At 46.6% G+C, this 27824-nt stretch overlaps 1 protein-coding gene across 3 annotated transcripts in view; it reads left to right on the top strand.

Annotated features, from left to right (window-relative positions):
* The window catches only part of IL10RB (interleukin 10 receptor subunit beta), a 30688-nt gene extending 4171 nt beyond the window's left edge, over positions 1-26517 (top strand). Inside the window, exons 3-7 of one of the 3 annotated variants that reach the window (XM_068984180.1) lie at positions 3124-3281; positions 4816-4982; positions 9988-10135; positions 17727-17884; positions 25528-26517. In XM_068984180.1, coding sequence (XP_068840281.1) covers positions 3124-3281; positions 4816-4982; positions 9988-10135; positions 17727-17884; positions 25528-25677 — 781 coding nt within the window. In that variant the 3' untranslated portion in view covers positions 25678-26517. Of the gene's footprint in view, positions 1-3123; positions 3282-4815; positions 4983-9987; positions 10136-14164; positions 14444-17726; positions 17885-25527 lie in introns of those variants that run through there. The other 2 variants (XM_068984182.1, XM_068984181.1) reach the window with 2 other exon arrangements.
* Positions 26518-27824: the final 1307 nt, after the last annotated feature.

The following is a 27824-nucleotide window of genomic DNA, read 5'->3' as shown; positions in this document are numbered from 1 at the left end:
AGCAGAGACATTACTTTGCCAACAAAGGTCCGTCTAGTCAAGGCTATGGTTTTTCCAGTGGTCATGTATGGATGTGAGAGTTGGACTGTGAAGAAAGCTGAGCGCCGAAGAATTGATGCTTTTGAACTGTGGTGTTAGAGAAGACTGTTGAGAGTCCCTTGGACTGCAAGGAGATCCAACCAGTCCATCCTAAAGGAGATCAGTCCTGGGATTTCTTTGGAAGGAATGATGCTAAAGCTGAAACTCCAGTACTTTGGCCACCTCATGTGAAGAGTTGACTCATTGGAAAAGACTCTGATGCTGGGAGGGATTGGGGGCAGGAGGAGAAGGGGACGACCGAGGATGAGATGGCTGGATGGCATCACTGACTCGATGGACGTGAGTCTGAGTGAACTCCGGGAGTTGGTGATGGACAGGGAGGCCTGGTGTCCTGCGATTCATGGGGTTGCAAGGAGTCGGACACGACTGAGCGACTGAACTGAACTGCCTGAGCTGATAGTGTCTCTGTGCTCCGTAATGCCTTCCGCCCCTCGATATGTCACGGTGTGCTTCATGAGAGCAAGGGTGACCGTTTGCATCGCTGCAGCACAGCACCGAGGTTTGGCAGGCTCACCTGTGATGCTGTCCTGGCATCTCAGTCCATGTTCCAGTCCTGTCAGTCTCCCCAAGGACCTAAGACGGGTCGGCCGGAGACTTCATTTTTTTCTCCTGCTGTGTATTTTCTAGCTTTGATTGGTTAGTTTCATCTCTGTGTTTTCTCCGCTCTGTCTTGATAGCACTGGGGGTTTTGTTGTGGAAAATTAACTTTCCTCTCTGTCTCTCTCTCTCCCTGTAGTGTATTTCTTATTGTTCTGTTCTTTGTTTCTTTGCCATCGGAGTAGAAGTGTTTGGTTTTAGATGTTTGTCTTTTAGATGAGAGCTGCCAATAGCTCAGAGTGAAACCTGGATTCCAGTCTCCTGAGCATAGAGGTGCAGACCAAGCCGGGCCTCTGCTGGGGAAAACAAAACATACGCTGGGTGTGGAAGAAATTTGACCCTGAAAAATGTGTTTACCCTTCTATGGCTCTAGAAAACATTTGATTAGAATTCAGCCTGAGTGGTCACACAGCACAAGCTCTCATTGTCTGTGTGCATTGCATAGGGGTGGCCAAGGGTGGGGCTTCAGAGACTGTACTGGTGATTTTAATATGGAAACATCTAAAACAACCAGGTGTAAATACAGGGAACAGATCATATTAACTACTTAATGGAAAGAAAAATATGTGTAGATACTATTAAAAAATAACCTAATGAAAGGGAAGTCGCTGCAAAATAACTGTTGAAAGACTGTGTTCCACTCAATTGATGCATTAGTTTAAATGTATGGAAGAAATGGCCACATGTGGGAAAAGCCCCTTCAAGGAATGACCCCTGGATTTTCCCAATGATGGGATGTTAAGCAGCTATAAAAAGTTCATTGATTGAAAAAGTGTTTGTGGCCTATGTAGTGAACAGACAGTAAAAAAAGCAGACTGTAAGCCCAACTATCTCTGCCTCCTAAGAGTCGGGTGGAGTGTGCAGGTAGCACTCTGAAGTCAAGCAGACCTGAGTTCCATGAGCGAGTTTCTAGACTTCCCACCCCTGTGCCTTGTCTGTAGAATAAGTGTGATGTCATTTCTGCCCTCCTGTGAAAATTCAGTGAGGTAATACTGTTGAAATAGCACACTGTTGGACACCTGCATGCTTGACAAATGTTGGTTGTTGTTATTTTTATCACCTTCACTGTCACCTCTGAGAGCAGCTAGATTGTTTTGGCACCAAGACGGGAAGGTGCCAATCAGACAAAATTCTTACTTTTTGCAAGACAAGATCCTGGATTTCCTTACATCAGGTGGCACTGATTATAGTTCCTGAGGCTATTATGAGGTTAAGTTACATCCCTTTCCTTCCACACCATGTTTCTGCCACCCTCCCTCTGGGTGTTGGCCTGGAGATCTGAGGTCAGTGAGGTTTTTTTTTTAATAATTTTTCCATCATGATTGAGCCATAGTCGCATATAGGGCATTATTTGAAATCGTTGTTATATACCTATTTTGGCTAATGTGTGTATATCAGCATTTCACAAACTATGCCCCACAACTTTCAGAGATACATAATCAAAAAGGGACGCTTTCTCGGTCAAATATGTTGAATACTCAACCCCTTTTTGGAGAAGGCAGTGGCAACCCACTCCAGTACTCTTGCCTGGAAAATCCCATGGACAGAGGAGCCTGGTAGGATACAATCCATGGGGTTGCTGAGAGTCAGACACGACTGAGTGACTTCACTTTCACTTTTCACTTTCATGCATTGGAGAAGGAAATGGCAACCCACTCCAGTGTTCCTGCCTGGAGAATCCCAGGGACAGGGCAGCCTGGTGGGCTGCTGTCTATGGGATCACACAGAGTCGGACACGACTGAAGCGACTTAGCAGCAGCAGCAACCCCTTTTTGGAAAGACACGTGCTCTGAGAAATTCTGTTGAGAAGAGACATCTATTCATGTTTCACCTTGTTTTTGCCCCAGATTGTTTGACCATGGGATGGATTATTTTTGAAAGTCTTGATGATACGTCAAGGATCATTACGGTCCCATGGAGCAGAGTTTAGAAAATGCACATATGCAATGACAACCTCAGAGAGACTGAGACTGAGGCTCCCAGCCACCGGGAGTGATTGGCCAGACCTCCAGGAGCTCCCTGGTGGCTCAGCTGGAAAAGAATCCGCCGGCCATGCAGGAGACCTGGGTTCGATCCCTGGGTTGGGAAGATGCCCTGGAGAAAGGAACGGCTACCCACTCCAGTATTCTGGCCTGGAGAATAACATGGACTGTATAGTCCTCGAGGTTGCAGAGTCGGACACAAGTGAGTGACTTTCACTTTCACCAGAAGCTCAAGAATTCCAAGGTCCTCAGTCGGACACGACTGAGCGACTGAACTAAACTGACTAGCTGTGCTTATGGGCAGTCATGGAATCCAAGCAGTGTCCAAGCAGGTCAGAAGCAAGGTCAAGGGCCTTCGTTCCTGCTTCTGAAGCCTGAACAAGACTCCTTCTGTTTTAATTTCCCAAATAGAATTCTCATTATTTTTTTTTTTCTGATTTTGTAGTTACAAGAAATTCCAGGATAGATGCACAAGTATTTTGTCGACGGAATGCGATTTCTCAAGTCTTTCCAAGTATGGTGACCACACCTTGAGAGTCAGGGCTGAATTTGCTGATGAGAGTTCAGACTGGATAAACATCACCTTCTGTCCTGTGGATGACAGTAAGCCCCCTTCGTTTTCATCTCATTGTAATGTCATCACCCTGCCTTGATTATTTCCCCCTTGGTTGGCCCATGGGCAGAAATTCTTTGAGTGCCCACCAAGTGGATGGCCTTGGATGAGGACCAAAGGGGCTGTAACTAGGAGGGCTGTGACCTTAAGGGAGTTTGTGGGAGAGACAGGCCAGAATCAGCATTAAGGCAAAAAACATAGTACAGGTTTCTGCTCCTGCACTGAGCAGACTTACCAGTTCCTGACTGGTTCCAAATCCTATCCTAGGGCCCATTTATGGAAGTTCTCTTTAGAAACTGATGCCAAATATAAGTAGATATGCGGTTTGTCCCAAGGTCACAGGGGTGATGAGCAAGCAGCACAGGAATCCACACCCAGGCTTCCTCTGTGGCAGGGCTCTCAGCAATGACAACCCCGCATCCGATATTTGCCTCTTGAAGTTTATATGATGGGAGAGTGCTTCAAAATGTCACAGGAACCTATTTATACTTGCTTCGGTAAAACATGATGAATGTTCTTATCTGGTCTTCAGCTTCTAGCAGAGTAGAAATAGGGTAGAATGCTAACCCAGGCCTATTCGCAGTCCCCCAAATGTAACAGTCGCCAGACAAGAATACCAGGTATAACTCAAACAGCATGATTGCCAGGGGCCATTTATGATTCATTCCACAGTTCTTATTGAGCACCTTCCGTGTGCCAGCACCTACTGTGTGCTGAGGCCACAGCACCTACTGTGTGTTAAAGCTACAGTGGTGAACAAGACAAAAACCCCTGCCCCGGTGAAATGTACATTCCAGTTGGGAAGACAGACGATAAATAGACAGATACATATTTTATGACAGACAGTGACCGTGGCTCTAAAGAAAATACAGTAAGATGCCAGGACAGGGAGTGGTGGGAGCTGCTCTTTACATAGCATGGTGAGACAGTTCTCTCTGAGGTGGCAGCAACTGGCCAGAGACCCAAATGAGTTGAAGGAGCCCATCATGTGAATGTCTAGTAAAAGAGCTTTGGGGAGAGGGGAGTAGTTTCAGACTTCGCTGGAAAATGTATTTGTTGGAAAGTGGTTTAATTATATAGGTTAAACACTAAAAATAGAAATTCCATCTCTTGCTTCCAACCCAGCACTGGAAATAAAGAAAACTCAACCCAACCAAAAAAATAAATAAATAAAAGGGAGGAGGGGACAGGAATGAGCCATTAAAAACAAAAAAAGCAGTCTTTATAGAAAACACAAAGTAATGTAGTTGGAGTAATTGCAAATATATCAGAAATCACAATAAATATAAAAGGACCAAACCTGATTAATAAAGGCAAAGGTAAAAAGATTTTTTTTTGTTTGTTTTAAGAAACAAAATCTAACTGTTCTTAGCCACATCGGTCAACATCACCACAGTGGTTTATCAAGGACAGAGTATTTCAGTAGCCCAGTTGGTCTGCCCAGTTAAGAAAAGTAAATGTTGATATGTTGATGTTTTTAACATGTGAATTTTGATTGTCATTTTGCTTTGTTCTCATCCTCAGCCACTATCGGACCTCCCAGAATGCAAGTAGAAGCACTTGCTAATTCTTTACATATGCGTTTCTTTGCCCCAAGAATCGAGAATGAACCTGAACCGTGGACCATGAGGAACATTTATAACTCATGGACTTATCATGTGCAATATTGGAAAAATGGCTCTGATGAAAAGGTAAGTGCAGTGAATCACGCACATTGCAGCTGTCAACTCCCTGTCCTTTGTTCAGCTGGAGCATGGCTGGAGGTGATAATGATGGAGAAAAGCTCTGCCAGGTGGCAGCACCTTATGGTCCAGAGGCTCTCAGGCCTGGTCCTTTGAGCTCCAGAAGCTACCCATTCTGGGGGTGACTGGTGTGTCTGGTCACACTTCCCGGGGTTCAAGGGCAGACTTCCTGGGTGGTCTGGTGCAGGAGAACAAGCCTTTCTCTCCCCAGAGGGAAATTGCTGGAGAAGGCCAAGCTGACTCAGCAGCTGGCTGGGGGAACTTGGGGTCACCAGAATCAGGTGACCAGTGAATGACTACTGTTTCATGGCATGAGGGCCCACATACACCACAGAACAGTCAAGTCCATGGTCAGGGCAGCCCCAGCCCTGGATGAATGGTGGGCGTCACCTTTTATAGGACTGACCCCACCTCTCCCCATTGCTTTCTTCCTCTTTCAGGAACAATGCCTTTCAAAACATGAGCTGGGAGTGGAAAGACCCTGCTGGCATGTTGCCCCTGCCACTGTGTGACTCTGGTCACATTCTTGACCTCAGCTTCTCAGGTCTGCAAAATGGGCATATAACCCATTTCATTAATAAAGTGGGGATAATAACCTACTTTGGGGCTTCCCTGGTGGCTCAGCAATAAAGAATCTGCCTGCAATGCAGGAGACTTGGGTTCGATCCCTGGGTCAGGAAGCCCCCCTGGAGGAGGCCATGGCAATCCGTTCTTAGTACCCTTGCCTGGATAATCCTGTTGACAGAGAAGTCTGGCAGGCTGCAGTCCATAGAGTCGCACAGAGTTGGACATGACTGATGCATCTAAGCTGCAGCAATCACTTACTTCACAGGATTGTTGAGAAATTTAATGACATAATGAAAAAAAGTAAAAAGAAAGGTAAACGTGTCCCATTGCCTGAACAATGTGTTACGGGTCAATATGTGAGAGTCCCTTCCCCTTGTGTAGACAGGTTAAAATGCTATTTTCATTCATCTTTGATCACCTTTAATTCTTTTAGTGCTTCTGAGCCAAATGTCGTTTCTGGGCCTAAACTGACTTACATATATGTTATGTAAGTTACGTTACATATATGTTATCTCCTCTACATTAAATCACTAATGCTCATGTATTTGGCAAGAACAGGTCACCCATGTGTCTTATCTGAAGTGAAGTGAAGTCATGTCCAGCACTTAGCAACCCCATGACTATACAGTCCATGGAATTCTCTGGGCCAGAATAATGGATTGGGTAGCCTTTCCCTTCTCCAGGGAATCTTCCCAACCCAGGGATCAAACCCAGGTCTCCTGCATTGCAGGTGGATTCTTTACCAGCTGAGCCACAAGGGAAGCCCAAGAATACTGGTGTGGGTAGCCTATCCTTTATCCAGTGGATCTTCCCAACCCTTGCCAGGAATCGAACCGGGGTCTCCTGAATTCCAGGCAGATTTTCTACCAGCTGAACTACCCGGGAATCCTGTATTGTCTGAGGAATAATGTAATTAAATTTGTATCTACTTACAATGTAGTCCCCCAAAATCTCAAGTTAATTTCCCCCAAAAAAGGCTCCGTTGTGATCAATTCATAACATATACAAATATCAGATCACACTGTTGTACACCTGAAACCATTAAGATGTTGTGTATAAACTACACTTCAGTTTTTTAAAATGCTTCGTTAAGTGATACAGGATATCTGCCTTCTTCACAGGAGAGATGATTTTGCTTATGGTCAAGACCCTGGGATTACATGTGCCTAGGAAGCAATACAGAACAATAAGTTTTATGATCACTTGTCGAACGCAGGGATCCCTGCTAAACTCTGAGATACAAAGATAACTCCTGAAGCTAGCAGCCTACTGTGATTTTTTTTTTTAATTTTAATTGGAGACTAATTACTTTACAGTAGTGTAGTGGTTTTTGCCATACATTGACATGAATCAGCCATGGGTGTACATGTGTTCCCCATCCTAAGAATCAGATTCCACAGTTACCCAGGGCCTGAGTGCCTCCTGCCCCAGGCATGAAGTGCAAAACCCAGTCTATCTTTAGCTTCTTATCTAGAATATGCCCTCAGGGCTGGCATCTGGTTACACATTCGTCCCTTCCTTCTGCCTGGGGTATGGAAGACTTTGGTGTGAACATACAGAGTATTGGAAAGGCTGCGTGCTCCCCCAAGTGTGTCTCTCACTAGTGCCTGCAGGGCTACCTCTGCCAGTTTATCATGCTATCAACTCAGTGTTTGTGTCGCTTTACCCCATCCCCACCCTCACCCTCCTGCAAATTCACGTGTTGAAATCCAGTCCCCAGTGTGATGGTATTAGGAGGTAGATCTTAGCACCCTTTTAAAGGAGGCCCCAGAGAGCTCCCTCACCCCTTCCACCCCTTGGGGAGGACTCAGCAAGAAAACCCAGTTATGAACCAGGAAGCAGGCCCTCCTGAGAGGTCAGATCTGCTGGTGCTTTCATCTTGGACTTCCCAGTATCCAGAGCTGTGTGAAGGAAATGTGTCTCAATAAGCCACCCAGTCTTTGGCATTCTGTTTACAGCAGCCTGAAAGAAATAGGATTAAATGGTTCCCTTTTAGAATGCAGGTGTCTCTGAGAGAGTGCCACCAGTTCAGGTCCCTGAGCTAAAAACATTAAAAGCTTCTAGAAGTTCTTTCTTCTTGGTGGGAGACAGCAGGGAGATAAAACCAGAAGTTGGGGCTTCCCTGGTGGTCCAGTGGTTAAGAATCGGCCTCACAATGCAAGAGACATGGGTTCCATCCCTGGTCCAGGAAGATCCCACGTGCCGTGGAGCAACTAAACCCATTTGCCACAACTGCTGAAGCCCATGTGTCCTAGAGCCTGTGCTCCACAAGAGAAGCCACCACGATGAGAAGCCCGTTCACCTCAGCGAAGAGCAGCCTCAGCTTGCCGAAACTAGAGACCACCTGAGCACAGCAACAAAGGCTATCACAGCAAGAAAGTAAATAAATCTTTAAAAAAAGAAAAAGAAGCTGTCCAGAAGTTAAAAAAGAAAAAGGACTTCACATTTCTTCCCTATCTGCTTCTGACGTGTCAGCCTCTGAGTTTAGCCTTGAAAAAAAAAAAATGCATTGTAAGGTTTTCAAGATATTGGGTTTCTGGAAATGAAAGCCAGGGATTTTTGGTTTTATTTCTGTTTTTAATCATTAGAAGTTATACTATACTCTTCATTTTTCAATTGGTAAAATCCAGTTCTTGCCTTCAGTGAGCTCAGCTTCTCATACAACAAAAGAATAGAGACAAGCTGTCAGCAAGCCCAGCACCCAAAGAAAAGTAAACAATTACTAAAGTAAAAACAGAGTCTCTGCTCAGTTTCTGTTGAAACTCCTATTCACATGGCAAATTTTTCATAAGGCCCTTTTATAAGGAATTTGTAACCATGCTGGAAATACAAGCTGTATGTACTCTTTTAATTCCCTTTATTTTGCTGGAAACTATTGTTACCAAGTCCATGTTCACTCCGCTCACCACACAACAAGCCAGTAAATCAGAGACAAGATATTGAGCCAAGGAAACATGAGTTTATTTGAAAAACCAGAAAACCGAGAAGATGGCAGACTAATGTGTCAAAAATAACCTTCTTATCAGGCTCTGGATGCCAGGTTCTTTTATAGAATAGAGAGGGAGAGGAAGTGAGGAAGTAAAAAGGCTATTAATCTTGCAAGTGTCTCCTGGAATGGCCAACCTTGGGGGTGTGGCGGTGGGGGGGCATGTGTTCATTTCTTCCTTCCTATAGGCAGCTGTTCACAGGTAGACAGGATCCTGAACAAAGACACTTTGGTTTAATAGTAAAGGAGAGGGGCAGGGTACCCCCAGGCAGGCCATTATGTATAAATAGTATGCTCGTAGTGAACAAAAACAAATAGTATCCTCATAGTGAACAACAAAATAGTATCCTCATAGGAAGCAAAGGTTAAAGTAAAGGAAACAGATCCGATGTGGAGTCAGATTTTGTTCTTCCCTGCAACACTATTTTGGTTTCTCAAATTCAGAAACATGTCATCAATTACGATAACTTATATTCAAATTAAACTAAGATAAGTCTGGGATGGCCTCACCAGAGGCGGGCTATGGTGTATATCCTTGAGGTGAGATGAGCCGCCCGAGGAGGACAGCCCAGGTGCGTGAATGGAGAAGTGATTCAGAGGAGAACCCCAGGCAGCTAGGGCCAGAAATCACATTGGGTCTTACTGTAGTTGGCTGGTGTGTTCGTTTGCCAGGGCTGCAGTAACAAAGTACCATAAACTGGATGGATGAAGCGACAGAAATGTGTCGTCTTGAGGTTCTAAAGGCTGGAAGTCCAAGATCAAGGTGTCAGCAGGATTGGTTCCTCCTAAGGACCAAGAGGAAGATCTGTTCCAGGCCTCCCACCCAGCTTCTGGTGGGTGCTAGCCAATTTTGGATCCTTTAGTATATAGAGGCATCAGCCCAATCCCCACCTTCATCTTTATGTGGCATTCTGTGTGCCCACCTGTGTCTAAATGTCCTCTTCATTTAAGGACACCAGTCATACTGGATTGGGGCCCATGCCAATAACCTCATTTATGTGATTACATCTAAAAAGACCTTCTGTCTAACCAAGTCACTTTTGAAAGTACTAGGGTTAGTATTTTAATGTAAGAATTTGGACAAAATTCAACCCATACAACTGGTTTATCTTTAAAAAAAAATGCGGGATGGTTTGCAAATCATTTAAACTAGGGAATTCAGGGAAGAAAGCAGTTTGCCAGGACCATGGTCAGTCCTTGCCCTTCCCCCTCCTCCCCACTTAGAATGATCTCAGGGTCACCTGAGGTGATGTGGGAGGAGCATCTGCTTCCTTTATCCTCCTATTTTGAGCCTGAAGTAAAGATTATAACCAATAAGTGGCAGGTGGCGGGGTGGGGTGGGGCGGTGGGAAATGTCCCTTCACTGCTGAGGCATGTTCTGATTTTTGTCTCTGTTACTAGTTTTCAATTTCTGGTCAGTATGACTTCGAGTTCCTCCGAAATCTTGAGTCACAGACAACTTATTGTGTTCAAGTTCGAGGGTTTCTTCCTGATCGGAACAAAGCTGGAGAATGGAGTGAGCCTGTCTGTGAGCAAACAACCATTGACGGTGAGTCTTGAGATGCACCATCTGCTGTTCTGTGTCCTCTGATCACCCTCTTTTTTTTTTCTGGACGTGGGTGGTGGTGGTGGGTCCCCATGCTGCAAGGCTTGTGAGATCTGCGTTCCCCAAACAGGGACTAAACCTGTGTCTCCTACAGTAGAAGCAGAGTCCTAACCCCTGGACCGCCAGGGAATTCCCTCCTCTGAGCATCTTAAGTGGCTTTAGAGACTCCCACTGAGTGTGCCAGCTGAAAGACTCCTTGGAGATTATCACCCAGCTCAAACTCCAGTTCATCCCTGACTGACTGAGCCTCATGCTGGGAAGGAGACCGCCACCTTCTGAGGCAGCTTGTTCACTCCTAGACCCAAGGGACTGATGGACAGTCCTTCCGTCCAGAGGGCTAAGGTTTCCCCACACACACGCACCTCCAGTGTGCTTGTTCTGACCTCTCGGGCTCCCTCAGCAAGTCTCAGGCCTCCCAAGACCACCCAGCAAAGGTCGAGCCCTGATGGCCTCTGCTAGACGCCTTTCCTTCCCAGGCTGCACACTCCAGTTCCTTCACACATCGTAGGAAGACTTTGGCAACCCCATCACTGTCCTCAGCAAGATAGTTTTAGGGTTCCTCATGAATTATGGCACCAGAACCTCAACACAGTCCCCCACATATGAGGCACACGTACCCCAGTGTCTAGTAGAGTGCCTCCATGCTTGATGTTTCTTTAAACATGGGGAGGGAGGAAGAGAAGGAGGAACAGAGGGAAGAGGAAGGTACCAGTTGGCCTAGACATTGAGTAATTATATACAGATGTGTTATCATTCGAGATGATAAAATCTTACAGTCTGCACACAAATGAGGGGCCTTTTGTTATTTAAAGACGTTGTCCAGAGGATCCACCAGCTCAGATGCATACAAGCAGGTCTGATCCTGGCTCTTTTCATTTATGGAGTCCCTTTGGAAAGCAAAGCAGTGATCTGGGGATTGCAGAAGTACAAAGGAGAGCAATTGTAATAAAAGAATTCCCTCTGGAGTTTGAGGGAGACTGGAAGCCTGTATTTGTACGGCTGGGTCGCTCTCCTGTGCACCTGAAACTGTCACAACATTGTTAATTGGCTATACTCCAATATAAAATAAAAGGTCTGAAAACAAAAAGCAACACGAATGATGCCCAGCAACTGAGTATCCATATGCAAAAAAACTATTTCCTCCAGAGAAAGGGGAAAACTTTCCATCTGTGTCACTGCAGTCCTGAGGCCGCTGTGTTGCTCCCATCATGGTGCTTCATCACGTCAGCTTATCAAGTTCTTCCTGAATGTTGATTTTTGTCATTGGATGTATTTCTTGCCCAATTTTGCATTGTCTTATCAAAGAAAAACTGATTTGCTAGGAAGAGCTTCAGGATCTTTAACAGTTTGTTGTTTAAACCGTTGGTGTGTCCAGGATATGCCTACTTAATGGTCACTAATCCATAGGAACACACTGGACTATTTTGTAAGCTGTTGTGTTTGACTGTCTGCAAAGTCACAGTGAAAGACTTTTTGGCAAATATCAGCTGAAATCAACACCCAGTGCCAAGTGCATTATTGTCCCAGCTGTGTCCCATGAGTGTTTATGGGATATTTCTCAAAACAAGAGCCCTGTAGTCAGATGGGCCTGGACATGAAGGTTCACCCCATCTCCCTCTCAGAAAAAAACACGCTATATATGAGCATTTTTAGCATATTTGATCTTTCAATACCCTTTTTGAGAAGGAGCATTTCCAAGAACACAGCTTGAGAAAAATAAGCCCACAATAGAATGGGAAAGACTAGATATATATTCAAGAAAATTGGAGATATCAAGGGAATATTTCATGCAAGGATGGGCACAGTAAAGGACAGAAACAGCAAGGACCTCACAGAAGCAGAAGAGATGAAGAAAAGGTAGCAAGAATACGTAGAAGAACTATACAACAAAGATCTTCATGACTGGGATAACCACGATGGTGTGATCGCTCACCTAGAGCCAGACATCCTGCAGTGTGAAGTCAAGTGGGCCTTAGGAAGCTTTACTACTAACAAAGCTAGTGGAGGTGATGGAATTCCAGCTGAGCTGTTTCAAATCCTAAAAGATGATGCTGTGAAAGTGCTGCACTCAATATGCCAGCAAATTTGGAAAACTCAGCAGTGGCCACAGGACTGGAAAAGGTCAGTTTTCATTCCAGTCCCAAAGAAGGACAACACCAAAGAATGTTCCAGCTACTGTACAGTTGTGTTCATTTCACACCCCAGTAAGGTTATGCTCAAAATCCTTCAAGCTAGACTTCAGCAGTATACGAACCAAGAATTTCCGGATGTACAAACTGGGTTTAGATAAAGCAGAGGAACCAGAGATCAAATTGCCAGCATACAGTGTTTCATAGCTAAAGCAAGGGAATTTCAGAAAAACATCTACTTCTGCTTCACTGACTATGCAAAGTCTTTGACTGTGTGGATCACAACAAACTGTGGAAAATTCTTCAGGAGATGGGAATACTGGACCACCTTACCTGTCTCCTGAGAAACGTGTATGCTGATCAAGAAGCAGCAGTTAGAACCAGACATGGAACAACTAACTGGTTCAAAATTGGGGAAGAAGTATGTCAAGGCTGTATATTGTCACTCTGCTTCTTTAATTTATATGCAGAGTATATCATGTGAAATGCTAGGCTGGATGAATCACAAGCAGGAATCAAGATTGCTGGGAGAAGTATCAACAGCCTCAGATATGCAGATGATATCACTCTAATGACAGAAAGTGAAGAGAAACCACAGAGCCTCTTAATGAGGGTCAAAGAGGAAAATGGAAAAAGCTGGCTTGAAACTCAGCATTCAAAAAACTAAGATCATGGCATCCAGTCCCATCACTTCATGGCAAGTGGATGGGGAAAAAGTGGAAACAGTGACAGATTTTATTTTCTTGGGCTCCAGAATCACTGCAGATGGTGACTGCAGCCGTGAAATTAAAAGACACCTCCCTGGTGGCTTAGATGGTAAAGAATCCGCCTGCAGTGCAAGAGACCTGGGATGGAAAGAACCCCTGGAGGAGGGCATGGCAACCCACTCCAGTATTTTTGCCTGGAGAATCCCAATGGACAGAGGAGCCTAGCCAGCTACAGTCCATGGGGTCGCAAAGAGTCGAACATGACTGAGCAACTAAGCACAACACAGCACAGCTCCTTGGAAGAAAAGCTATGACAAACCTAGACAGCATATTAAAAAGCAGCAACATTAGCTTGGCAACAAAGGTCTAGGTCGTCAAAGCTATGGTTTTTCCAGTAGTCATGTATGGATGTGAGAACTGGACCATAAAGAAGGCTGAATTGATGCTTCTAAATTATGATGCCTGTAAAGACTCTTGAGAGTGCCTTGGACTGCAAGGAGATCCAACCAGTGCATCCTAAAGGAAATTAACCCTGAATAGTCATTAGAAGGACTGATGCTGAAGCCAAAACTCCAGTGCTTTGGCCACCTGATGCCAAGAGCTGACTCACTGGAAAAGACCCTGATGGTGGGAAAGATTAAGGGCAGGAGGAGAAGGCGCTGCAGAGGATGTGATGATTAGATAGCATCCCCAAGTCAGTGAACATGAATTTGAGCAAATTCTGGGAGATAGTGAAAGACAGGGAAACCTAGCATGCTGCAGTCCATAGAATCTCAGAGTTAGACACAACTTTGCCGTAATTTCAGCCTTCCCTAGTGGTTCAGTGATAAAGAATCAGCCTGCCAGTGCAAGAGACACATGTTCGATCCCTGGGTTGGGAAGATCCTGGGAGAAGGAAATGGCAACCTGCTCCAGTTATTCTTGCCTGAGACATCCCATGAACAGAGGAGCCTGGTGGGCCATAGTCCAGAGGGTCACAAAAGAGTCGGACACGACTTAGTGACTAAGCAACAAACAACAAGTGGCTACTTAACGATCCATTTTAGAATTTTTGTATCTTTTTCTGGACACTGAATCAGGCTTACCAGCCTGGAGTTTCCTGAATCTTGTTGAGGTTTCTTTCCCTTGTTTTGTAGATGAACAAAGTTACTCGCCCAAATCCAGAAATTTCTCATCTCACCCGGTCACGTGATCTTTCCAGTGTCATCCAAAAGTATTCTGCAATAATATTAAGCACGGTTTCTCAGGATTACAGAGCCACATAGAAGATGGAGTCTTGCTGTCTCTCTACAGGGGATTCTCTGCCTCTCTCTTTTTTCTGTAGCCCCCAGCTAGTGCCAAGGCACTGCTGTCCAAGGCTAAGTCCACCTGCCTGTGTTCCACCTTGTGGCTGAGCCTCTCAGCAAGTGCCTCTAAATAACAAAAGCCTGCCTTAATAAAAACCAAAAAAAACTTTTTTTTGGCTGCCCCTCAAGGCTTGTGGGATCTTCATTCCCCAACCAGGGATTGAACCCAGGCTCTTGGCAGTGAAAGCGCAGAGTCCTACGCACTGCACTGCCGGAGAACTCCCAAAAGCCTACCTTTTTATTCCACTCGTGAATCATTTGTGCTTGAATGAAAATTCTGTGCCCTGGCAGCACCCATCCTGTTTAAATCACTAGCATGCTGACTTTGGGATCTTCGCTCTTTCCTCTAAACACCTGCCAACTGCTTTCCCCAGGCCCGAGTACGTGCCTGGTTGTTCCATGTCCCATCCTTCCCTGCCGTGAGTTCCAGCACAATGAGTGACTTGGGGCAGATCCTGAACTGCCCACTGCCTCCATCACCTCATCTACAGGATGAGAGTGATCAAAGGTGTCACCCAGGACAGTGCCAGGCACAGAGTCAGCCTGCAGTACAGGTTAGGTGTCATTACTGTTTAATAAGGACATTATTCAAATCATACTTTTAGGGACTTCCCCTGATGCTCCAGTGGTTAAAAATCCACCTTCCATTTCAGGCAATGCAGGTTTGATCCCTGGTCGGGGAACGAGGATCCCATGTGCTATAGGGCAGCTTAGCCCTTGCGCTACAACTACTGAGCCCATGTGCTCTAGAGCCCTGAAAGTAAGACCTAACAGCCAAATAAATAAATTTTTTTTTAATAAAATCACACCTTTAAATATTACTTCAGGCTTATGTCACGAACCATGGCATGAGGCACACACTTGGACCAGAAAGGAAAGTATTTCAAATATCTTCTAACTCTAAATGATTGCTCATTAACAAAATCCAGACATTTTATAAAAGAAAAGAATAGCCCACTGAAAACCTGCTTCTGTCAAACATCAGTTTAGGGCTTTGTTTGTTTGTTTGTTTAAATGTAGTTCTCCTGTTTAAACCTCACAAGTTTTCAGTGAAAGTGTGGAAAGGTTCTTTTCCCTTTTCCCAGAAGGAAGGTGAAGGTTCAGAGAGATGAAGTATCTTGCCGGAAGTCAGCTCAACAAGTAAATAACAGGAAGTAACATCTCCGCCCATGCCTACAGATTCATCCCATACTGAAGCAAAGGGAAGACTTGCCCGAGGGTGAGACAGGAAAAGGGAGTTCACGTGAGGCATGGCCAGCTAGACTGAAGCAAGTTAAGGGCTTCACACAGATAGTGTTGATTACTAGTTCAGTTCAGTTCAGTACCAGATTCTTCTACAGGTCACAGCCTGTGTAAAGCAGTATCCCCTCTCCTTCCCCATTCCCCCTTCTCGGTAAGTCACAATAGCATCTTTTGAATTTTATCACCATCAACCAGGTATGCCCATGGAATAATGTCCTGTGTAAGATGCTGAAACGTCTGGGTTGGAGGCCCAAGGAGGCCCAGGAGCTGCCCCCAGGGGAGTCATCACAGTGTCACCAACCGTGCCAGGGTGGGGCCCAGGAGTCAATGTTTAATGAATATTTCATGGGTAATTCTGATGCATGGCAAATTAAAGGGCTACAGAAGTATTAAGTGGAAAGATAGAGAGATGAGTAGATGGTGCTGGAACTTCCTCCAGAGGTGGGACGTCAGATCGCAAGCTGACCTACCATCATCCGCTCTCGTAAAGCCTGGGGGCCACCCCTACCAGTTCCCTTGCCCCATGACCCTGTATCCACCCAGAAAACCCATCTGAGTTGAACCTGCTAAAGGCACCGCCACTCGATTCTAGTAACTGAAACGAGAATTCATAGGGTGCAGGGATAAGGAGTGAGTTCCCTGAACTCGGCCAGGGCACAAGCTGGACAGGCTGCAAGGTCACTGCCAGTGTTAATCACAGTGCAAGAGGGGGCAGCAGGCCCATCCAGCCTCTTCCCCATGATGGGTGCCCTCACCATTCACTAGATGTTTAGGGAGTGTCTATGGCCGCACAGTGTGCCAAGTGCTGGGAGAGGCCAGCAGGGGGCCTGCCGTCCAGGTGGCTCCAAGACTGTGTGCCCATCAGGGTTGTTTGATCTGCCCTGGGGAAGTAAGAGTTGACGCTTTGCCGCAATCCCCATAGAAGGCCCTGCTCTTCCAGGGCAAGGTTCATTCTCCTGGCCTCTCCCAGCACCAAATGCTTTCAGTCTGCATCAGGAGGGTGGTGCTGGCTGACAGGGCTGGTCACAGGGAGGCCAGGAGGGCGGCTGGCAAAGGGGCCTGGTGCTAAGTGAGGGGAGCTGGGCCACTAAGGGTGACCCCTGGAGACGGTCCAAGATAAAGCTGGACATCAGTTCAGGTGGTAAAAACAGATTTGGTTCATTCGTGACTGGAGGAAGGGAAAGAGCTGATGGGGCATTTTAAAGACAGAATTGGGAATCGGCATAAAAAGAAATCGGGGTCACGGAAGTGACAAATGACCAAAACTGGGTGGACACATGGGGTGGTGTTAACGCACTTAGGCCGTTTTCTGCATCTGCTGCTAACTGGATTTTATCACCTGCGACGTTCTTCCCACTGGGACTCTGAGACAGAGACTCTTCCCCTGTCATGATGCTCCATACTGATGATGACATGTCAAACGAGTGGCTTCCAGATCCTTGAGAAAGACACTCCTGGACTGTAGGAGCTAATTTAGGTCTCACTGGGAGAGAGGAAGGCTTTACAGTCCTGAGCTTTTTCGGAAAGCGCACTAAGAAAGGAACATCAAAAGTTGGTAGAACAAAGGTGAATTCTTTTGGTAGCCTCGGGTTTTTCCAGACAGGAGCTCACAGAGGTGCTAGCGAAGGGAGGGGGGCACCCAGAGATCAGCTTTAGGCTGCTGGGCACCGCACTAGCATTAGGGGAGGTCTCTGCGTGCAGGCGGTCAGGTGGAGTCCCCTGTGCAGTTCTCAATACAAAACGCTGTAGCACGTGTGTGTCAGCTGGGGCGCTAGGGCCCAGGGAGCCCCATTATCTGCTGATGGAACAGCAGAACAGGGAGCTGATGGCTCCCCTGTGGGTAGATAATGGGGATCAGAGTTTGTGCAGCTGCTGCTTTTTGGGGCATATCAGCAATCATGCCCCAGAAACCCAACTTGGAGGATGGTAGGAAAGGGTGAGACATGAAAACCTCCAGATCCTCAAATAGCTGCTCTGCTTCCTTCTGAGACACACCTGTGCGCCCCCCAACCCCGGCCCCACCCCAGCGGTAAGGGGTTACCGTTAGATCATGATGGTGAAAGCATGACGCGAATGTGACCCAATGTGACCCAGCCCTTCATCCCTGCAGAAACCACCCCATCCTGGATGGTGGCCAGCGTCCTGGCAGCCTCCATGTGCGCCGCTGTCCTGCTACTGCTTGGCTGCTTCTTCCTGCTGCGGTGCGTTTACAGGAAGGCCAGGCACGCCTTCCCCCCGAGGAATTCTCTTCCACAGCACCTTAAAGAGGTAGGTAGTGGCATGGAGCCAGATGCGTGTGCATAAGAAGACGCTGACCTTCACAGTCAGAGCCGCCTAACTCAGCCCAGCATGGTTTCTTGCAGGATGACACACGCCTTGCACGCAGGTCCCATTCCTGGTGCCCTTTCAGAGAACTCTGAGCTCGGGGAACAGCTCTATAGGGAGGGGGCGGGGGGCAGAGGTTTTGTTCCTAAAAGCCCTCCCTCCAGCCTGGATGTTTGTTCTTTCTCTGACCTTCCATGCCCAGAGCCCCAAGTCGTCAGAGAGGCAAGGTGCTGGTCCCGGAGCAGAAAGGGGCTAAGCCGAGCTCAGAGCGGAAAAGATGGGAAAGAGAGGACTCTGGGCTGAGTGCCAGCGAACAGCCAGGGACAGCGGAGGGGCAGGAGCAGTGTCAGAGCAGGGAGTGTCTGAGAGCAACTGAAATTACAGGATGTGTCCCAGGCTTTAGGAAAGCAGTTTTTTTTCCTCCAGGAAAGTGGAGAAAAAGAAAAAGTGAACATGAAAGTCGCTCAGTCATGTCCAACTCTTTGTGACCCCATGGACTGTACAGTCATAGAATTCTCCAGGCCAGAACACTGGAGTGGGTAGCCTTTCCCTTCTGCAGGGGATCTTCCCAACCCAGGGATGGAACCCAGGTCTCGCACATTGCAGACAGATTCTTTACCAGCTGAGCCACCAGGGAAGCCCAAGAATACTGGAGTGGGTAGCCTATCCCTTCTCCAGTGGATCTGCCCAACCCAGGAATCGAACCGGGGTCTCCTGCATTGCAGGCGGATTTTTTACCAACTGAACTACAGGAAAGCTACTTTCAAAATGTTTGGGTGGAAGAAAGAATGTACCTGGATAGAGCCTATAGGACAGAGGCAGCTTTAAGAAATGAAATCTTGCTTATATTCTCATTAGAAATGAAGTGAAAGGAAATGTGAAGCGAAGCCCGTGTCTCCCCTGGGCTGGGTGTGGGCTCCCCCAGGAAGGAGGCGCAGTTTGGATGGAGCAGTTCCTTCAGCTCAGGGAGCCTCCCAGGGTAGGGGATGGGGGGAGCCCCACTCCCAGCAGCCGAGGGAGCAAGCCCCTGCTTCCTAAAGATTGGGGTGAGGGTGGAGCATCGCAGCATCCACTCCAGCCTGCACGTAAACCATTAGGACCCAGGGGTGCAGCTTCTTTAAGAGCCCAGTCGATCTCCTCCTCCAGGGACGGTTACAAGAAGAAGGTTAAGGGAACAAGGGCCAGCCCCACCACTGCAGCTGGTCCCAAAGGCTCAAGTGACACCCATGATCTCACTGCTCTGCTGTTTCTTCTCGCCTGACCACCCGCTGCTGACCTGACGGGGGCGACTCAGATGCTCCTCTCTGCGAGGGCTGAGCCCCTGTCACAGGACGCCAGAGACCCCGGCTCCTGTGCTTCTCCACGTGCCATGGAAATTGGGCAGGAGTCACCCCTCCCCCAAGGCCCCACCATGTAGCAGCAGCCTTTTCTCCTCCTGATGACCCAAGTAGTGACTCCTGACTGCTTTCCTGGCCGGCTAATTTTTTGGCACAAGCATCCTGCCGTGAGAAGGTGGCAGCTATAACTTACAGTTTGATGGAATCCCTAACGTGTCCCCTCGTGGGAACGTCCCCCTCTGGGATAATAAGTGTTTTAGGCTTTGTAACCAAGATTGAGGTAGTATGAGGTTGTTGGTCTTTAGCCACTAAGTCGTGTCCAACTCTTTTGCAACCCCATGGACTGTAGCTTGCCAGGCTCTTCTGTCCATGGGATTTTCCAGGCAAAATACTGGAGAAGGTTGCTATTGCCTTCTCCAGGGGATCTTCCCAACCCAGGGATCTAACCTGTGTCTCCTGTATTGGCAGGCAGATTCTTTACCCCTGAGCCACCACGGAAGCCCCAAGATACTACATACTTATGTAACCTTTGCTTTTAGCTTCTCTTCTTTTCTCAGCTGTTTGTAAGGCCTTCTCAGACAACCACTTTGCCTTTTTGCATTTCTTTTTCTTGGGGATGATCTTGATCCCTGCCTCCTGTACAATGTCATGAACCTCTGTCCATAGTTCTTCAGGCACTCTGTCAGATCTAATCCCTTGAATCTATTTGTCACTTCCACTATATAATCGTAAGGGGTTTGATTTAGGTCCTACCTGAATGGTCTAGTGGTTTTCCCTACTTTCTTCAATTTAAGTCTGAATTTGGCAATAAGGAGAAAAGAAGAGAAGCTTAAGGCAAAGGTGTAAATGAAAGATATACCCATTTGAATGCAGAGGTCCAAAGAACAGCAAGGCAAGGTAAGAAAGCCTTCCTCACTAATCAATACAAAGAAATAGAGGAAAACAATAGAATGGGAAAGAATAGAATGGGAGATCTCTTCAGGAAAATTAGAGATTTTCTAATTTCAAAATGCAAGGGAACATTTCATGCAAAGATAGGCACAATAAAGGAGATAAATGATATGGACCTAACAAAAGCAGAAGATATTAAGAAGAGATGGCAAGAATACACAGAACTATACAAAAAAGATCTTGATGACCCAGGTAACCATAATAGTGTGATCACTCACTAGAGCCAGACACCCTGGAATGCGAAGTCAAGTGGGCCTTAGGAAGCATCACTATGAACAAAGCTAGTGGAGATGATGGAATTCCAGTTGAGCTACTTCACATCCTAAAAGATGATGCTGTTAAAGTGCTCAATATGCCAGCAAATTTGGAAAACTCAGCAGTGGCCACAGGACTGGAAAAGGTCAGTTTCCATTCCACTCCCAAAGAAGAGCAATGCCAAAGAATACCACGCAATTGCACTCATCTCACACTCCAGCTAAGTAATGCTCAGAATTCTCCAAGCCAGGCTTCAACAGTAGGTGAACTGTGAACTTCTAGGTGTTCAAGCTAGATTTAGGAAAGGCAGAGAAACCAAAGATCAAATTGCCAACATCCACTGGATCATCGAAAAAGCAAGAGAGTTCCAGAAAACCATCTACTTCTGCTTTATTGACTATGCCAAAGCCTTTGACTGTGTGGATCACAACAAACTGTGGAAAATTCTGAAAGAGATGGGAATACCAGACCACCTGACTTGCCTCTTGAGAAATGTGTATGCAGGTCAGGAAGCAACAGTCAGAACTGGATATGGAACAACAGACTGGTTCCAAATAGGAAAAGGAGTATGTCAAGGCTGTATATTGTCACCCTGCTTATTTAACTTAATATGCAGACTACATCATGTGAAATGCTGGGCTGGAAGAAGCACAAGCTGGAATTAAGATTGCCGGGAGAAATATCAATAACCTCAGATATGCAGATGACACCACCCTTATGGCAGAAAGTGAAGAAGAACTAAAAAGCCTCTTGGTAAAGGTGAAAGAGGAGAGTGAAAAAGTTGGCTTAAAGCTCAACATTCAGAAAACTAAGATAATGGCATCTGGTCCCATCACTTCATGGCAAATAGATGTGGAAACAGTGACAGACTTTATATTTTTGGTTCCAAAATTACTATAGATGGTGACTGCAGCCATGAAATTAAAAGACACTTGCTCCTTGGAAGAAAAGTTATGACCAACCTAGAAAGCATATTAAAAAGCAGAGACATTACTTTGCCAACAAAGGTCCATCTAGTCAAGGCTATAGTTTTTCCAGTGGTCATGTATGGATGTCAGAGTTGGACCATAAAGAAAGCAAAATGCCAAAGAATTGATGCTTTTGAACTGTGGTGTTGGAGAAGATTCTTGAGAGTCCCTTGGACTGCAAGGAGATCCAACCAGTCCATTCTAAAGGAGATCAGTCCTGGGTGTTCTTTGGAAGGACTGATGCTGAAGCTGAAATCCCAATACTTTGGTTACATGATTTGAAGAACCGACTCATTGGAAAAGACCCTGATGCTGGGAAAGACTGAAGGCAGGAGGAGAATGGGACAACAGAGGATGACCTGGCTAGATGGCATCACCGACTCAACGGACATGGATTTGGGTAAACTCCGGGAGGTGGTGATGGACAGGGAGGCCTGGTGTGCTGCAGTCCATGGGGTCACAAAGAGTCGGACACGACTGAGCAACTGAACTGAACTGATCCACTAAGCATGCATGCACAGTTTTTTCAGAAGTGAAAAGGAGCAGGGGACTTCCTTGGTAGTCCAGTAGTTAGGACTCCATACTTCTACTGCAGGGGAAACAGATCCCATCCTTGGTCGGGGAACTAAGATGCTGCATGACATGAGGCACGGCCAAGAAAACCAAAGCAAAACACAAAACAACAACACATAGCTTGCAGGAACAAGCTGTAAGCGCAAGGAGCTCAGCTCAGGCTCTGCGGTGACGTAGGTGGATAGGATGGGGAGGGGAGGGAGGCCCAAGAGAGAAGATACATATATGTATGTATGTATACATATAGCTGCTTCACTTCACTGTACAGCAGAAACTGACACCACATTGTAAGGCAATTAGGCTCCAATTGTAAATAACAAACAGAAAGGAACAGCTGAAATTAATATAAGTAATACATTTTATGCAACCCAATATATCCAAAATGTCATTTCAACATGGAATCAATCATTTTTTTCATTTGTTGAAACATCTACATTCTTTTTTTCATACAAAGTCCTCAAAATCTGGTGTGTGTTTTACCTCTCAGCTCACATAGAGTCAGAGCGGCCACATTCCATGTGGCTGGTGGCTGCCGCACTGAATGGCACAGGGCTGAAGGCTGAACAAAGGGACACTCAGGGCGCTGGGGAGCACCAGAAGGGGCCCCCAACTCAGCCTGAGGATGCACAGGAGAGTGATTTATTCCAAGACACGTGTATCCCAAGCCAGCTTCCTCGAGGCAAGGATGCCCAGGGCAGCATCAGGATCGTCCCTAAGTCTCCGTCCGGGTTTACAAGAGGAATGGTCAGAGGAGGACCTGTGATCACTAAGCACAGGAGGTGCAGATTTATTGTCAAATTTTTTAAATTGTGGTGAAACACGCTTACTCCTTGGAAGAAAAGTTATGACCTGCCTAGATAGCATATTCAAAAGCAGAGCCATTACTTTGCCGACTAAGGTCCATCTAGTCAAGGCTATGGTTTTTCCTGTGGTCATGTATGGATGTGAGAGTTGCACTCTGAAGAAAGCTGAGTGCCGAAGAATTGATGCTTTTGAACTGTGGTTTTGGAGAAGACTCTTGAGAGTCCCTTGGACTGCAAGGAGACCAGTCCTGGGATTTCTTTGGAAGGAATGATGTTAAAGCTGAAACTCCAGTACTTTGGCCACCTCATGGGAAAAGTTGACTCATTGGAAAAGACTCTGATGCTGGGAGGGATTTGGGGGCAGGAGGAGAAGGGGATGACCGAGGATGAGATGGCTGGATGGCATCACGGACTCGATGGATGTGAGTCTGAGTGAACTCCGGGAGTTGGTGATGGACAGGGAGGCCTGGCGTGCTGCGATTCATGGGGTCGCAAAGAGTCGGACACAACTGAGCAACTGAACTGAACTGAACTGAAAACACGCATAGCGTAAAATTTGCCACCATATGCAGTTTTCAGCGTACAGTTCAGTGGTATTGAGTACATGGACATTGTTGTGCAACCCTCCTCACCCTCCATCCTCAGAACCTCTTTCATCTCGAAAAACAAACCGGATCCATTAAGTAGAACTCCCCATCTCCCTTCTCCCCCAGCCGCGCAGGCCACCACCGTTACTTTCTGTCTGTGAATTTGCCTAGTCTAAGTGCCTCATGTAAGTGGAGTCGTGCCCTGTTTGTCCTGCTGTGTCTGGCGTGTTTCACCTAGCAAAAGGTTCCTCAACAATGTGATGTGGATTGGAACTTGATTACATTTTGAGGCTGAAAAATACTGCTTTATATGGATAGACTACATTCTATCGGGTTGGCCAAAAGATTTGTTTGGATTTTTATGGAAGATATAACAAAAACCCAAACAAATGTTTGGCCAACACAATATCTATCCAGTCATACGTGGATGGGGTTTCCCAGATGGTAAAGAATCCACGTGCCAATGCAAGAGACCCAGGCTCAGGAGACGTGGGTTTGATATCTGGGCAGAAACTGATCCACGCGAAGATCCCTTGGAGGAGGGCATGGCAACCCACTCCAGTGTTCTTGCCTGGAGAATCCCCTTGGCCAGAGGAGCCTGCGGGCTGTAGTCCGTGGGGTCACACAGAGCCGGGCATGACCGAAGCGACTGAGTGCACGCACACATATGTGGGTGGGCACGCGGTCCGCTCCTGTCTTTCAGTTCAGTTCAGTTCAGTCGCTCAGTCATGTCCCACTCTTTGCGACCCCATGAATCACAGCACGCCAGGCCTCCCTGTCCATCACCATCTCCCGGAGTTCACTCAGACTCACGTCCATCGAGTCCGTGATGCCATCCAGCCATCTCATCCTCGGTTGTCCCCTTCTCCTCCTGCCCCCAATCCCTCCCAGTATCAGAGTCTTTTCCAATGAGTCAACTCTTCGCATGAGGTGGCCAAAGTACTGGAGCTTCAGCTTTAGCATCATTCCTTCCAAAGAAATCCCAGGGCTGATCTTCAGAATGGACTGGTTGGATCTCCTTGCAGTCCAAGGGACTCTCAAGAGTCTTCTCCAACACCACAGTTCAAAAGTATCAATTCTTCGGCGCTCAGCTTTCTTCAGCGTGCAACTCTCACATCCATACATGACCACAGGAAAAACCATAGCCTTGACTAGACAGACCTTAGTCGGCAAAGTAATGTCTCTGCTTTTGAATATGCTGTCTAGGTTGGTCATAACTTTTCTTCCAAGGAGTAAGCGTCTTTTAATTTCATGGCTGCAGTCACCATCTGCAGTGATTTTGGAGTCCAAAAAAAATAAAGTCTGACACTGTTTCTACTGTTTCCCCATCTATTTCCCATGAAGTGATGGGACCAGATGCCATGATCTTAGTTTTCTGAATGTTGAGCTTTAAGCCAACTTTTTCACTCTTCTCTTTCACTTTCATCAAGAGGCTTTTTAGCTCCTCTTCACTTTCTGCCATAAGGGTGGTGTCATATGCATATCTGAGGTTATTGATATTTCTCCCGGCAATCTGGATTCCAGCTTGTGTTTCTTCCAGCCCAGCGTTTCTCATGATGTACTCTGCATACAAGTTAAATAAGCAGGGTGACAATATACAGCCTTGACGTACTCCTTTTTCAATTTGGAACCAGTCTGTTGTTCCATGTCCAGTTCTAACTGTTGCTTCCTGACCTGCATACAGATTTCTCAAGAGGCACGTTAGGTGGTCTGGTATTCCCATCTCTTTCAGAATTTTCCACAGTTTATTGTGATCCACACAGTCAAAGGCTTTGGCATAGTCAAGAAAGCAGAAATAGATGTTTTTCTGGAACTCTCTTGCTTTTTCCATGATCCAGCGGATGTTGGCAATTTGATCGGTGCCCTGAAGACGGGGACGTACTTATGCATCTCCCTGAGACACCGCTTTCAGTTCTTTTGGGTGTAGACCCAGGAGTGAAATTGCTGCTTCATACGGTAATTCTGCTTTTAATTTTGTGAGGAAGTGTCATACTCTTGTTACATTTTTTTTGAAACAGCATTTTCCAGCCAGGAGTTCTGTAGAAAATTGTGAGTCCAGCAAAAGAAATGGGAAAATTTGTTAATTAACTCTTTTCTTTCCCCTCCCTGCAGTTTATGAGCCACCCTCATCACAGCACTCTTCTCTTATTCTCCTTCCCGCTCTCTGATGAGAATGAAGTCTTTGACAAACTGAGCGTCATCACAGAAGTGTCTGAAAGCTGCAGGCTGAACCCTGGGGCTGGCTGCGGTCTCAGGACCTGACATGGGCAGGGGTCCTTCCAGCTGATGTCCAAGGAGGAAGCACACTCAGCCGGGTGCAGTGACCCCCTCCTTGTCCTATCTCCCCACAAGGGCAGTCAGAGAAGCCAGCCAGGGCGGGCCGAGAGCGCCTGAGTAAACCCCAGATGGAGAGCTCACACAGACGCCAGGACAGCGTCCACACCACCAAGGAGCTGGACTCCAAATGCTCATGTGGCAAAACCTTGGGAACTTGCCACTTTTTAAAGGCCTTAATGATTTGAAAAAAAATGTTGGCCACTGTGATTTCCCTGATGGTCCGTCCCAGTGGTTAAAAGACTCCACGCTTCCAATGCAGGGGGCACAGGTTTCATCCTTGGTTGAAAAAGTAAGATCCCACATATCACATGATATGGCCAGAAAAAAAAAAAAAAGGTTGAGGCTGGCCACCAGAGGTATATTCTCAGTCTTATGTATTCACTAATATAAAAAGGTTTTAGGGAATTTCCCAGCAGGCCCAGTGGTTAGGACTCCATGCTTTCACAGCCGAGGAACGAGGTTCAGTCCCTGGTCAGGGAACTCAGACCTCACAAGCCATGTGGCAAAAAAACAAAACCACCAAAAAAAAAAAAGTTTTAAATGGTTAGAAACAAAAATATATAAAATGAGGAAGAAAGACCAAGGCACTGGGGAGTCTGAGAGTGCCGACATTCTGACGGGAGAAATGGCGTCTACTCAGAAGTTGCTCTCACCAAGCACTGTACAGAGTGCAGACTCTGGATTCTCAGGGACACTTGGACTGGGTTTATTTTCCTATGCGAACACGTTTCGTATAATGCTGGTGGTCAATTAAAGCCTTACTCTCTTTTAGTCCATGTTTGTTAAATGACCCTCCATCTGTGTGGCTGTATGAACCAGGTCTCATATGCTGTCTTCACTGTTCACTCATTCAGTGGATATTCCTCAGTCCCTGCTTGCCAGTCAGCCAGGGACTGTGCCAGGCACAGGGGCCCCATAGCAACTGGGAAGCTTCAGAAAATAGAAGACCCTCAGCTTTGAATTCCAGGCTTGCCAGGTGGCTCCGTGGTAAAGAACCCGCCCATCAATGCCAGAGATGCAGGAGACGCAGGTTCGATCCCTGGGTCGGGAAGATCCCCTGGAGGAGGAAATGGCAACCCACTCCAGTATTCTTGCCTGGAGAATCCCATGGAGAGGGGAGCCTGGTGAGCTACAGTCCATGGGGTCACAAAGAGTCAGACAGAACTGAGCAGCTGAGCATGCATGCATCGGCTTTGAATTCCACCTCAGACGCTTAGCAGTTTCCTCATCTATACATGAAGATGAAAAGACCTAAGGATTAGTGACACTCAGTGAAAATGCCCACCCTGGTGCCAGCACATAGCATTCACTCAATAAATGGTAGCTCATCTTACCAGCTGCATCATCTCATGGGTATGACTGACTTCACAAACCTAGGTCAGCAACAGATGTCGCTTCCTCTGGGCCAGATTACTCAATAAAGTAGATTCATCAAAGTTCCCCAAAATAGAAAAACAACACTTTTTGAAGTGATTTGACATTTTATTTTTAATGGAAACAACATGGGGGGCGGGGAGTCAAAAGTTTGTTGACTTGTTCAGTGTTGTCAAATTACGTTCAGTGATGTGAGGGAGCAAGCACCACGATCTGGGTTCTCAGCCCCTGACTCCGGTTTGGAGCTACTCTTACGACAGGGGAGAAGTCAGTTCCCTTCCCCAGTTCAGCTCATCGTTGCTGAAGGAGGCGTGACAGGAAGGCCATCAAGTTCTATGCACATGAATGTGTCTGACTTGGGAGAGAAGGAAAGGAATATTCCTTTATTGCCCATTATTCATCCAGTCTTTCACATGTCTAAAGCCCTTCACATGTCTGAGGAGTCTCCATCTTGGAAAGTGTGAACCCTTCTCCCTTTTTAAGGGCTCAAAATGCCACCTGCTCCTTTGCAGTCCCCTAGCTGCTGGGCTTTGAGTTGGGAGATGGGGAGGGGTGTGCAGGGCAGCAGTAGAGGCCAGGGTTCCAGTGGAAGCATCCAGTAGCCTGGGAGACAGCACCAGCAGTAAGTAGTGAAAGGGTTAGTCGATCAGTCGTATCCATCTCTTTGCGACACTAAGGACTGTAGGCCACCAGGTTCC

The sequence above is a fragment of the Capricornis sumatraensis genome, chromosome 1, assembly GCF_032405125.1.
Source record: "Capricornis sumatraensis isolate serow.1 chromosome 1, serow.2, whole genome shotgun sequence".
NCBI classification, from domain to species: Eukaryota; Metazoa; Chordata; class Mammalia; order Artiodactyla; family Bovidae; genus Capricornis; species Capricornis sumatraensis.
Note: the sequence above shows the minus strand (reverse complement) of the source record. Positions and strands in the feature narration are given on the sequence as shown.